This window comes from Mobula birostris, chromosome 16 (genome assembly GCF_030028105.1).
Source record: "Mobula birostris isolate sMobBir1 chromosome 16, sMobBir1.hap1, whole genome shotgun sequence".
In the NCBI taxonomy this organism is placed as follows: domain Eukaryota; kingdom Metazoa; phylum Chordata; class Chondrichthyes; order Myliobatiformes; family Myliobatidae; genus Mobula; species Mobula birostris.
Genome location: NC_092385.1, coordinates 21,894,241 through 21,906,505, shown reverse-complemented (window position 1 = coordinate 21,906,505; position 12,265 = coordinate 21,894,241). Strand labels below are relative to the sequence as shown.

General features: G+C 38.0%; 2 protein-coding genes across 5 annotated transcripts in view; one reads left to right on the top strand and one right to left on the bottom strand.

Moving 5' to 3' along the window:
- Positions 1 to 4,333, top strand: part of actr8 (actin related protein 8) — a 28,575-nt gene extending 24,242 nt beyond the window's left edge. The window contains exons 10-13 of one of the 2 annotated variants that reach the window (XM_072280407.1): positions 435 to 575; positions 789 to 1,053; positions 1,827 to 1,990; positions 4,019 to 4,333. In XM_072280407.1, the coding sequence (XP_072136508.1) occupies positions 435 to 575; positions 789 to 1,053; positions 1,827 to 1,990; positions 4,019 to 4,162 (714 nt within the window). In that variant the 3' untranslated portion in view covers positions 4,163 to 4,333. Of the gene's footprint in view, positions 1 to 434; positions 576 to 788; positions 1,054 to 1,756; positions 1,991 to 4,018 lie in introns of those variants that run through there. The other variant, XM_072280408.1, reaches the window with a different exon arrangement.
- A 5,870-nt stretch (positions 4,334 to 10,203) lies between these two features.
- LOC140210845 (interleukin-17 receptor B) overlaps positions 10,204 to 12,265 on the bottom strand; it is a 29,529-nt gene continuing 27,467 nt past the window's right edge. For 2 of the 3 annotated variants that reach the window (XM_072280104.1, XM_072280106.1), the window contains exon 12: positions 10,204 to 11,633. In XM_072280104.1, coding sequence (XP_072136205.1) covers positions 10,903 to 11,633 — 731 coding nt within the window. In that variant the 3' untranslated portion in view covers positions 10,204 to 10,902. The remainder of the gene's footprint in view (positions 11,634 to 12,265) is intronic. The other variant, XM_072280107.1, reaches the window with a different exon arrangement.

Below are 12,265 nucleotides of genomic sequence, written 5' to 3'. Positions count from 1 at the left end.
AGAAATCTAATCTTTTTGGAAAAAAGAATTTAAGGCATACCCTTGTTTTCCAACCATTAGTGTGTTTTGACTGCAGGACCGTATTTTTTACTGAGTGACTATTATTTCCTCAATTATCTATTTCTTGTTAAAATGGAAGTGCTTTGAAATTTTTTTATTTTGGCCTGTATAAGAACATAACAGTGTCAAATTTCTAAGTCCATTCATTAGATATGTCATAATTTGAAGTTCCCTTCTGGTATTATGATCCATTGAAACCAAGTACCTACTGTATTTAACAAATACAACTGAGGATGATTTCCTATCCCATTCAATTTTATTATCATTTGTTGTTGGCCTGTAAGCTTTCTATGTATATTCAGAACTAAATAAGATGAAATATTTTGAGCAGTGAATCCCGATAAATTTGCTGTTTGTATACATGCGCATGGTAGGCACCGATGGCCTTGTTTTATCCTGCGACGTTTGGAATTGTGGGACAGAAGATCACTGCCTTGCAACACAGATCTCAAGGTGATTCAGAAGATCCGCATGATGAACATTATTTAGTAGCAACCCAGAGCAAACAGGAACAGGTGAGGATTATCGATTTAGCAACACATAACAGGAATATCTATTTACAGTGCCTCAGTCCAGCAAAATAGAACAGAAGCTAATCATTAACTTAAATGAGCTGGTGAAAGAATCTGCTCATCTGACTATCACGATCCTATGCTTGTAATTTCTTTGAACTAATTGCATGTTTTATAGTTATTGCCAGTTAACTTGTTCTTTTTGGGATTGTCTAGGCTGCTAAAGCTATAGCTGAGAGAAAAGCACTAGCCAAGTATGCTGGGTTTGAAGCAGAATCGGGTGCACCAAATTCTGACAGTGCAGAAAAAAGTCATCCTCATGAGCTGGAACTTGGAACTTCTCAACACGATTGCTTATTGGCAGCAAACGATTCAGAGGATCTGCCATCGGCTCTAATGGCAAGGAAAACTAGCATGTCACAATTTGAAGGAAAGGCGTTGGGACTTGATAAATCCATATTACATAGCATTGATTGCTGCGGTAAGAATAATCATGAAATGTAGTATAATTACCTGAAAATAAGTGATAGAGGTTAATTTAAAAATGGATTTGACAGTTATTTCCATTGCAAAAGATTGAAGATGGTTGAAGTAAAGGATAAATAACATTTTGAGTCTTATGAGGAAGGCCACAGAATATAGGAATAAAGCATTAATAGTAACTACAGTTCTGGTGCTCTGTATTTAAAATGCCACTGAGTTTGCACGGTATTCACTAGCCTAATATTTGGCATGGAAAACTTCGGCTAAAATTATATACTTAATTTTGTGTGAGTGTATGGTAGAATTTTCCCTAAAAGAGCCAGCACTAGATCACTGGGAAAAAGGGCCACCCACTGAGGCAATAATTTAAGTAATTCATAAAAGATTTGTTAACTTGTTTAAAAGTGAGGGCATGGATTTAAAGGGATAGTTGGTGAGTAGTATTGATATATTGCATTTGTCTTAAACCAGACAGTAACTGAGCAGAAGACTGGTAGATACATGGAGTGCTGTTATTCTCATGAATGTTTAATAACATAATTGAAATTCCTCTTGAGCAAAACAGTGATCTAAATTCTGGATTAAATTTGTCATATAGCTTTTAATGGATTATTTTTTAAAGTCAAGCAAAGTGAAATTCTTTTGACCTGCTGGGTTGCTTCAGTATTTTGTGTGTGTTGCTCTTCTTTTGTATATTTCAGGTCTGAGGTTATTTTAATAATTCATCTAACAGAGTGTGAAACAAGAAAATGTGTACTGTACACTTTTCAGGTTCTGATGAAACAAAAAAGAAAATGTACAGCTCTATTTTGGTGGTCGGCGGTGGTCTGATGTTTCACGGGGCTCAGGAGTTTTTGCAGCACAGAATTTTGAATAAGATGCCACCATCATTTCGAAGAATTGTAGAGAATGTTGAAGTCATCACGAGACCTAAGGTGAGAAAAGTATAATCCTTTCCTGTGAACTGAAGAATTACCAAACAAAAATAATCCGATATCTAATTGTTCAGAAAGCCAAAGGTTCAACACCTTACAATCCGCAGACTGCCACCTTTGAATCTACATAGTCGTGAGATTAGCTATATCTTACTGAGAATGTGGGTCCAGGAGCCATGGGCTGGGTTGTGAGCCAGGGTAACAGTGCAAACTCATTTCTGAGGTATTTTTAAGTTTGAGTGAGGTGAACTTTCACCAGCTTCTCTTTCCTGCTCTCCCTTTTAACTTATCAGGGCTCTGTTTCCTGCTGCTTTTAAATTGGCTGGTTTCACTGGAGCATTTATTACATTACTGTGTTAAAGAATATGAAGTATATTTTACAGTAATATAGTAACATCCACTAGTTTGGAAAATCCGCTTGTCTGGCATCAGCAAAGCCCCAAGGGTGCCATGTTTTTTGGGCTTTTACTGAATTAATGTTAAAAGGTCACTTTAGGTTTCATTTTCATTCAGATGACCATTCAAGTGGACACCAAAGGAACTCATGTAGGCCATTCAGTCCTTTAAACTTGCTCCAGCAACAAATGAGACGGTGACTGATCTGATTTTAACCTCCGTCTGTCTCAAAGGACAGTGGGTGATGATGATCATCATCACAAGCCCGGGCGAAAGGTATGGAGATCCTGAGCTGCCCAGTTGTCAAGATCCCCCCTCTCGGCCTCACCAGCGTAGTCCAAAGGAAAGCTTATGAAGCAATATGTTTGGTACCAGCTTGGCTACAGGAGCTGCTGGAAGGATGTTCAGTGACATCCAGCTGCCTTAGGGGCTCCACTCTGGATTTGCTGTCTGGGCTTACTTTCATAGCCTTCGTCTCTCCCAAGGCTGCCCACAAGGCAGTGGGGCTATTTACCCATAGCTGGGGATCTGGTTCACGAGCACCAGGACATGTCCACACACCGGTGGGCCTGCGTGCTACATGTGCAGGGGCCGGACCTCCTCCCCGTCCTCTGTAGTTCAGCCTGTCGGAAGGAAGTTCAGTTTCCGTGTGTCATCAGCAAGGAGGCACTACATGAGGCTGTGTACTGGGAGGGAGAGACTTACACATTCAGCTCACCATTTCGCAAGACTGCTGGCCAGCGGTGGAAACTGAAAGTGAGAATGACAAACACCACTCACTATATTGCCGCACTAGACATGTCACAACAACCATGTTGACACCAAAATGGTGTCATTTTTCTTTATAACTGTAACAGTACATTCTGCATTCTGTTGTTTTTCCTTTGTACTGATGTTCTGAAATGATTTTTATGGATATGTGCATGCAAAACAATTTTATAACAAAAATAAACTAACTACCAATGAACCTTTAACCACTTGCTTATCAAGAATATATCAGCCTATGATTTACTTATATTCAAATATATTGTTTCCATTCCCCTGTTGAGGAACAAAGTTCTAAAACTCACAAGCCTCTGAAAGAGAAAAACGGTTTCCTCATCTTGTCTTTAATGAGTGCCACAGTAACCCCTTATTTTGTAACAATGACTCCTAGTCTCTAGAAGTGTGTAGAATTTTTCCTTAGATATCTCCTTTATACTTACCTTTTCATGCCTTAAATCTAATCCTTTCCTGGTGTGATATGTCAAATACTCCAGTGCATAGATTTCAGATGAGAGGGTAAATTTAAAGGAGAATTGTGAGAAACATTTTGTATCGAGAATAGTAAATGTCCAGAACATGCTGCCAGGGACAGTGACGAAAGCAGATATGATAATAACATATAAGGAGCATTTATACAGACATGTGAACGGGCAGATGATGAAGGGATATAGGCTATGTGTAAGTAAATGGAATTGGTTTGAAGTGGTATCATGGTTAGCGCAAACATCATGTTGTGAATGATCTGTTTCTGTGCTGTTCTGTGTTTCTAGACAACTGAGAAAAGAAACAAAAGCGTTGTGCTTTTTAATAATATTTAATTAACCTACTGGAATTAATTAATGTTGACATCTTGCTTCACTGTAATAGGACATGGATCCACGCCTAATAGCATGGAAAGGTGGCGCGGTTCTGGCTTGTCTAGATACAACCCAAGAGCTCTGGATACACCAGCGAGAGTGGCAGCGGTTTGGAGTGCGTATGCTACGAGAGAGAGCGCCATTTGTATGGTGAACTACTTACAATGAACTTTACAGATTAATTAAAATAATTACTGATGGTTGACTTTCAGGAAGCATGGACATATACCGGAGGTAATCCAAATCTCAGATTATGTTAATAATGAGCAGTTAATGTACAAAGATTTTGTCTTTATTATAAATAAAATTTTGCTACCTCAAATAACCTACATTTTACGATGTGTAAGACTTATGGTAAACAATTTACAGATTATTTTTGTCTGCTGTTACTGTGTAGAAATGTAGATCACTGTTTCCTGTTTCATTTAGCCATTTAGTTTGGCTCTGGTAAGTGAGAGAATTCCTTCCTGCGAGTAAAAGTATAACAATTGTGCTTTGTTTAGAGTTTCACATCTGATCCACTTGTGTCTTTGCTGGGAGACTTGCGAGTTGCTTGAACAGAAGTCTAAGGCATTAGTGTTGCACTTGTAGCTGTCAACTCAGTTTTGTTTAATATAATTATATCTCCATGCAAGAGCACATTGAAAGATTTGTGTTGGTTACAGAACAAGTGTTCTGATTACATTTAGTTGCAGGAATGAGTAAGTATCTAGTAGATCACATTCAATGTAAATTAATGCAGTATTCTATCTTCTTAACCCTGACCAATTCTGTCTATAGTCTGAATATCCATCCACCTGCTGCTCAAGTTTAGACCTGATCTTATGCTTGTATAACCATATAACAATCACAGCACGGAAACAGGCCATCTCGGCCCTTCTAGTCCGTCCCGATCTCTTACTCTCACCTAGTCCCACCGACCTGCACTCAGCACTCATTCCTTTCCTGTCCGTATATCTATCCAATTTAACTTTAAACAACAACATCGAACCTGCCTCAACCACTTCTGCTGGAAGCTCGTTCCACACAGCTACCACTCTCTGAGTAAAGAAGTTCCCCCTTATGTTACCCCTGAACTTTTGTCCTTTAACTCTCAACTCATGTCCTCTTGTTTGAATCTTCCCCACTCTCAATGGAAAAAGCCTATTCACGTCAACTCTATCAATCCCCCTCATAATTTTAAACACCTCTATCAAGTCCCCCCTCAACCTTCTACGCTCCAAAGAATAAAGACCTAACTTGTTCAACCTTTCTCTATAACTTAGGAGATGAAACCCAGGCAACATTTTAGTAAACCTCCTCTGTACTCTCTCAATTTTATTGACATCTTTCCTATAATTCGGTGACCAGAACTGTAAACAATACTCCAAATTTGGCCTTGCCAATGCCCTATACAATTTCAACATTACATCCCAACTCCTATACTCAATGCTCTGATTAATAAAGGCCAGCATACCAAAAGCTTTCTTCACCACCCTATCCACATGAGATTCCACCTTCAGGGAACTATGCACCATTATTCCTACATCCCTCTGTTCTACAGCATTCTTCAATGCCCTACCATTTACCATGTATGTCCTATTTTGATTAGTCCTACCAAAATGTAGCACCTCACATTTTTCAGCATTAAACTCCATCTGCCATCTTTCAGCCCACTCTCCTAACTATCCTAAATCTTTCTGCAAGCTTTGAAAACCTACTTCATCATCCACAACGCCACCTATCTTAGTATCATCTGCATACTTACTAATCTAATTTACCACCCCATCATCCAGATCATTAATATATATAACAAACAACATTGGATCCAGTACAGATCCCTGAGGCACACCGCTACACACCGTCCTCCAATCTGACACACAGTTATCCACCACTACTCTCTGGCTTCTCCCATCTAGCTACTGCTGAATCCATTTTACTACTTCGATATTAATGCCTAACGATTGAACCTTCCTAACTAACCTTCTATGTGGAACCTTGTCAAAGGCCTTACTGAAGTCCATATAGACAACATCCACCGCTTTACCCTCATCAACTTTCTTAGTAACCTCATCAAAAAATTCAATAAGATTTGTCAAACATGACCTTCCATGCACAAATCCATGTTGACTGTTCCTAATCAGACCCTGTCTATCCAGATCATTATATATACCATCTCTAAGAATACTTTCCATCAACTGACGTCAAACTCACAGGCCAATAATCGCCAGGTTTACTCTTTGCTCCTCCAGTTCTCGGTCCCCATTAGGTGGTCTATAATACACCCCTATAAGCATCACAACACCTTTCCTATTCCTCAATTCCACCCAAATAGCTTCCCTAGACGAGTCCGCTAATCTATCCTAGTTGCAGCCAAACAAAAAACTTTTTTGCATTTAGTGCACTGACACAGCCAGCACTGTCTGTTCAATAATTTTAACTTATTTTCCTCATTTAAAAACAAATATTTTACAATTCTTCCCGCAGCATGAGTACACTCTCAATTTTTCACATTACTCTCTGTAAGTTGCCTTCTGGATCACTTGCTTAACGTTTCAGCTTCTTTACAGCTCACTTGCCCAAATTTCTGTGTTATCACTGGTATATGTGGATACATTACATTCTTTACCTCCAGGATTTTGATATACTGTATAAACAATTGAAGACAGCCTGCCTACCTGAATAATTGAAGACAGATATGTCTGATTCATGTGGCACCCTATTAGTGACAGCCTGCCTACCTGAATTGCCAGCCAGTAGTGGCATCTGCATAGGACTTAAAGGTGAGTGGTCCTGGGTTGAATCCTGCTGGCTCCTTGCACATTTATGTCTGTGCTGGGTTGAGTGTCAAGCTAGCAAGTCTTTTGAAAATCAAGACATACATCAATGTGTTCCATCATATCAACTCTAATTACATCCTGAAAATAAACTCTTCATTAAATGTGTCATCAAAATTTACCTGTCCTAAAACCATCTTAATGAGGAATTTCAGCAAAATGCTGACAAGCAGATATCAAGCCAACTGATGTCCTTTTCAATCTTCCTACTTACTTTTAAAACAACGGTGTTACAGTCTTCCAACCTGTTTAGACTGCTTCACAATCCACGGGATTTTTGAAGGTCGCCATGGGTACATCTTCCCTCTCTGAAGCCACCTCTTGTAGAAGCCCATTGTGGAGTCTTATCTGGTTCTGGAGTATTACCAACTTATATTTCTTTTAACTTCTCCAGTGTTTAATCTTTTGCAATATTAAGTATTTCTGCTGCCTTATCCTCATTTGACCCTTGATTCTCCAGTTTTCTGGTATGTCTTTTGTGCCCTCTGCAGGGAAGATAGCATGTGTTTGAAGTGGCCTTTGTATAATTTTGCTGTTTTTCCTTCTTACAGAGTTGTAAAGGTTTCTACATTTTGCTCTTCTGTCATCATTTCACCTTCTGTACCACTAGAGGGCGTTAATATAGCCTATTTTTAAAAATTCACCGTGAATTCCAGGAGAGAGACACATTTTTGGTCAATTTGATTTCATCTAGAGTACTAGGGTAATTGTAACAGAATAATTGAACTTCTGAATAAATCTGGAAAGCTGTAATATCCTAAATAAATGTAAACAGAAAGCAAACTGAACACAATAGCAACTGTTGTTGAAGTTTGCATGTTTGACTTGATGCGAGACTATTTGTATAGGCATGCGAAGATTTGACTAACAGATTTAGTTAACATGGTAGTAAAATAAAACATCCTCCATAATTTAAATAACCCCCTGTTAGTTTGTTGCATCCTTATTCGAAAAAAGAGAGCAAGGATAAAACAAAGTTTTACAGGATAGTCAATTCAGCTTGTGGGAACACTCTTATAAACAGTAAAAAGAATTAATGTAAGCCATCAACAAAGGGCCAATAGCAGAGGACACTGATTTAAGGTTATGAGCAAAAGAACCAAAGATAATATGAGAATTATTTTTGTGATGTACAAGATTCAAAAGATTTAAAAAACTTTATTGTCATTCTAACCATACATTAGCTCTGCAGGGCAGAATGAGACAGCGTTTCTCAGGGGCAGTGCAATCATAACATAACAAATGCAACACCAAATAATAAACATAACAATAAATAGTAAAACACAACAGCCACATGTCAGTTAAAATCAGTTATAAGTGTCCAGTGCAAGTTAAAAGTGTCCAAAGCAGAGTCAGGTGGAGCAGCTATTTAGCAGTCTGACTGCCTGTGGGAGGAAGCTGTTTAGTTGCCTTGTGGTTTTAGTTTTGATGCTCCTGTAACATTTGCCTGATGGCAGAAGAACAAACAGTTCATGGAGAGGGTGTGAGGGGTCTTTAATGATGTACCGTGTCTTCTGGAGGCATCGACTCTGAAAGAGGTCTTGGACACAAGGTAGGGAGACCCCAATAACCTCCTCTCCTCCCCTAACCACCCTCTGCAAGGCTTTTTTGTCGACAGCACCGCAGCTGGAGTACCAGGTTGTGATGCAAAAGGTCAGCACACTCTCAACCACGCCTCTGTAGAATGTAGTTAAGATGTTAGTGGGGAGTGATGCTTGTTTAAGCTTCCTCAGAAAGTGCAATCTCTGCTGGGCCCGTTTCACAATCCCAGTGGTGTTCCTGGACCAGGTGAGATTGTCTGAGATTTAGCATTACCTGATAAGGTGGTGAAAGCAGATTCAAAAATGGCTTGCAAGGGAAATGGACCAAAGGAAGTTAGATCATAACTTAATAGAAAATAGTCGCGCCCTTAGGAAAAATGCAGAAGAATAAATCTAGTTACATTGCTCTTGCAGAGAGCTGGCATGGATTCAGAGGGCAGAAAAGCCGTCTGTGTAGTTACCTTTCTGCGACTCCACCTTACATGCTTGTATCGATTTCAGTAGGAAAGTATGTAAAGATGTTTTTAAAATAATAGATGTATTTGTATGCAGAACCCTGTGACAGCTTGCTATGGTGAAGGCAAATGGTACGTTTCTCTTCATTGCAGTGGTGTTCTGACTAAGGAGTAGCAAGGAAATCTTGTTGCAATTTGTTATGCTTCTGATGAGACCATATCTTATGTCTTTTTACCTAAATGAAGTTAGATCTCCTTTGGGAATGGTGTAGTCTACACACAGTAGATTGATTCTTGGAGTGAGCTGTGAAGAGCAGATAAGTAGAATGAACCTGTAATCAGCTGAGTTCAGAAGAATGAAAGGTGATCTGAAGTGGATTGACAAGCTGTTTTCTCGTGTTGGTTAGTCTACATCCAGGAGTTCCCAATCTGGGGTCCGTGGCATGAAAAAGGTTGGAAACCCCTAGTCTAGATCCAGGGGCATGAATGTCAGCCATTTTGATGAGAAATTTCTGAGAAAAGATGGTTGTGTATCTTTTGAATTGTCCACCCAGAAGGTTGTGAATGTTCAGTCATTGACTATATTTAGGATTGAATTAAGGATTTCATTTCAGTAAATTAGAGTTCAAGCAGGAAATGAAGTTGAGGTGGCTGGGTTTCAGGGCCATGTGGCTTACTCCTGTTCCAATTTTTTGTGTTCTTTTGTTATCTACAAATTAATTCAAATACATGAAATTAAATAGTTAACAGAAATAAATGTGCTTTGTCTAAGAGATTTGGACTTGATTTTAGTTTTACATCACTCCCATGGTTTCACAACTTGATCACCTTTTTAAGAAATGTTCTTAAGGCTTTTTTTTAGGTAATGTTCCCAGGAATGGAACTGACATCCCAGAATAGGCAATTATACATTTATTATTTAAGAATTTATTGAATATATAAAACATTCTTGGGTGAGGTTAGTAAATTACTGACTAAGATCTGGTAATTTTGCACCCCTAGGCATTTGGAGGACTCACCACAATTAACAGCGACTGATGATGTCTCCTTGTACGGTGATGTTTGCAAGAAAATTGCAAAGTTCAGAGAACAACTCAACCCAAACACCCTTCCCCTTTGTCATCAACGTGGTTTGATCATTTATGTATCAGTTTGTCTGAGTAATCTGTATGTAGGTGAGAAATAATACAATTATTTCTTCCTTTTCATTAGACTTCTGACTTTTAGAACAGAAAATTTAGAAAACAAATGTTTTTTAAAAGAAAGGGAGAGATGGAAAGAGGAGGAATGTCTGATAGGATACTAATTATAGTTTTTATATAATAGCTGTCTTGAGTTTTGCAGATCTGTATAAAACAAGGAAAGGACACCGTTTTTTCCTTATTCTTGTAACTATTTAATAGGATTTGTGGTTAAGAGATACTCGTAATTCTATGTACACAACAATTTCATTTAAAACCAAGATGTTACTTTACTGTGGTTAGGTAGATTTACACCAAGTTAGCACTCTAATACACAAAAAATGCCTGGCAAAATTTTCAGAAATTCATGGTCCATCTACCTTCTTCAAAATTTAAGAGAAAGTTAACATCTAAAGAAAACTCAAAACTCACAGTAGAAATAGGGTTACAATATATAAACATTTGTATTTTTATTTTATATAAACTAAATTATACAACTGAAAAATGAGCTTAAAGTGGTGTACAACTACAACTTTTAAATGCAGCACTTCAAGTTGAGAACCCCATTTTATAAAGAAAAACGAACCGGGGAACTTTGGCTTTATTAACAAGTGGAACAGTTGAAAAATATAATACAATAGTTATAGTAAATCTTCAAAAAAGAATGGTTTGGCCTTGCTTGGTGCATTCATTTCTGGACACAAAATGGATGCCACAACCTTGGAGCTCTATCCAAAGGATATTTACTGAAATGGTTCTGGGATTGAGCTTTCACTATTGTCTTCCTTAGAACAGAATTGAAGAGATTTGATGGATGTTTTAATAGAGTAAATACTGAGGTACAATGTGACTTAAGCAAAGACCCAGGATTCTTTTGGTATGTGTATAATCCACTTTACAGCTAAGGGCAGGTGCTTTCAATATCAATCTGAAGATCTTCTGCACATTGCAATTCCAAATCCTCCACAGGATTCACAAATAGATTTGAAGTAGGTTGGACTTTCTGCCAGTCTATTAATTTCAAAATCACATCTTTCATCTTGTGATTAAATAAAATGTTATAATTAGAATAAGGCCACAGAGGAGACCATTTACTTTGTACTTTATGTGAGGAATTATGCAGATTTTTGAAAAGCTTATTTATGTCCTTTCCAAGGTGGTATTTCACACATGGACTGTATATACCAGGTATATCTTTGGCAGAGCATATTGCATCAAAATAGACAATACAGTACTTATGTAGATTAGAGTTACTTTGCAGATCACTACAAAATATATTTAAGGCAATAGAATACATGTCCTCTGAATAGCTCAATTTTTGATCTGTGATTGTTTTGCAACAAATGGCATCCCATTTCACTTTAGCGTTTTTTGAGATGACAATAATGATTTTATCAGCTTTTTCCTTCTGAGCAACAAGCCACTGAGCAGGGCCCATCTCAGCAATTTTCCTTCTTTGCCAAATATCAATGATTACCTTGATTCCATTGAGACCGTGCAGGAAATCAGCAAAAGCCAAGATGACATTTTGAAACAGTTCATTGTCCGCTGCATAAATGATTAGGACGTTAACTGGTTGTAATGGCTCTGTAACGCTGGTGGGCAAGATTCTCTCATTGGTTTTGCCTGTAACTGAGAGTTAAATTTAAACTAGTTAAAGAAATGCAAATTCAAATCACAATGAAAATTGAACTTCCCTGCAGCTTTCAAATTTATTATGGATTTAGACAGTTTCATCAGAAAATATTTTATTCAAGATCTTTAAAAAAAATACTTTATTGAACAATCATGTTGCCCCTAACTACATACTTAACTGACCTCAATAGCTTGTCAGCAAATCTACTTGGGCTCAGTACATGTCATCTAAAAATTTGCTCTACACTCATGTGGTTTGATGTTAATCTTTCTGGGCCTGAAAGCTTAGAAAAGGTTGCTGTCTGGTACATATCTATCAGCCAGGAAGCAAGCAACCTTTGCATTAATGCAATAGAGTTAAGAAAGGAGCTTCCAGGTATTCAGATTCATAATTTTGGTCATAGAGGTGATGGTAGAAACTGGGCAATGCCTTATGAAGAAAAATGTAGCTGAGGCAAAATGAAAACCTGATTATCAGGACCAAGTTACACTAAATCTGGTAGAAAAGGACAGTAGGCAGACAGCTTCTGTAGCATGATGCCCCATAGACAGTAATACCTTATCATAATTTCATCTCCTGTTCAGTTTGTGTCATTATCAAATTCAGTCTTAAATCTGAATATGTACTA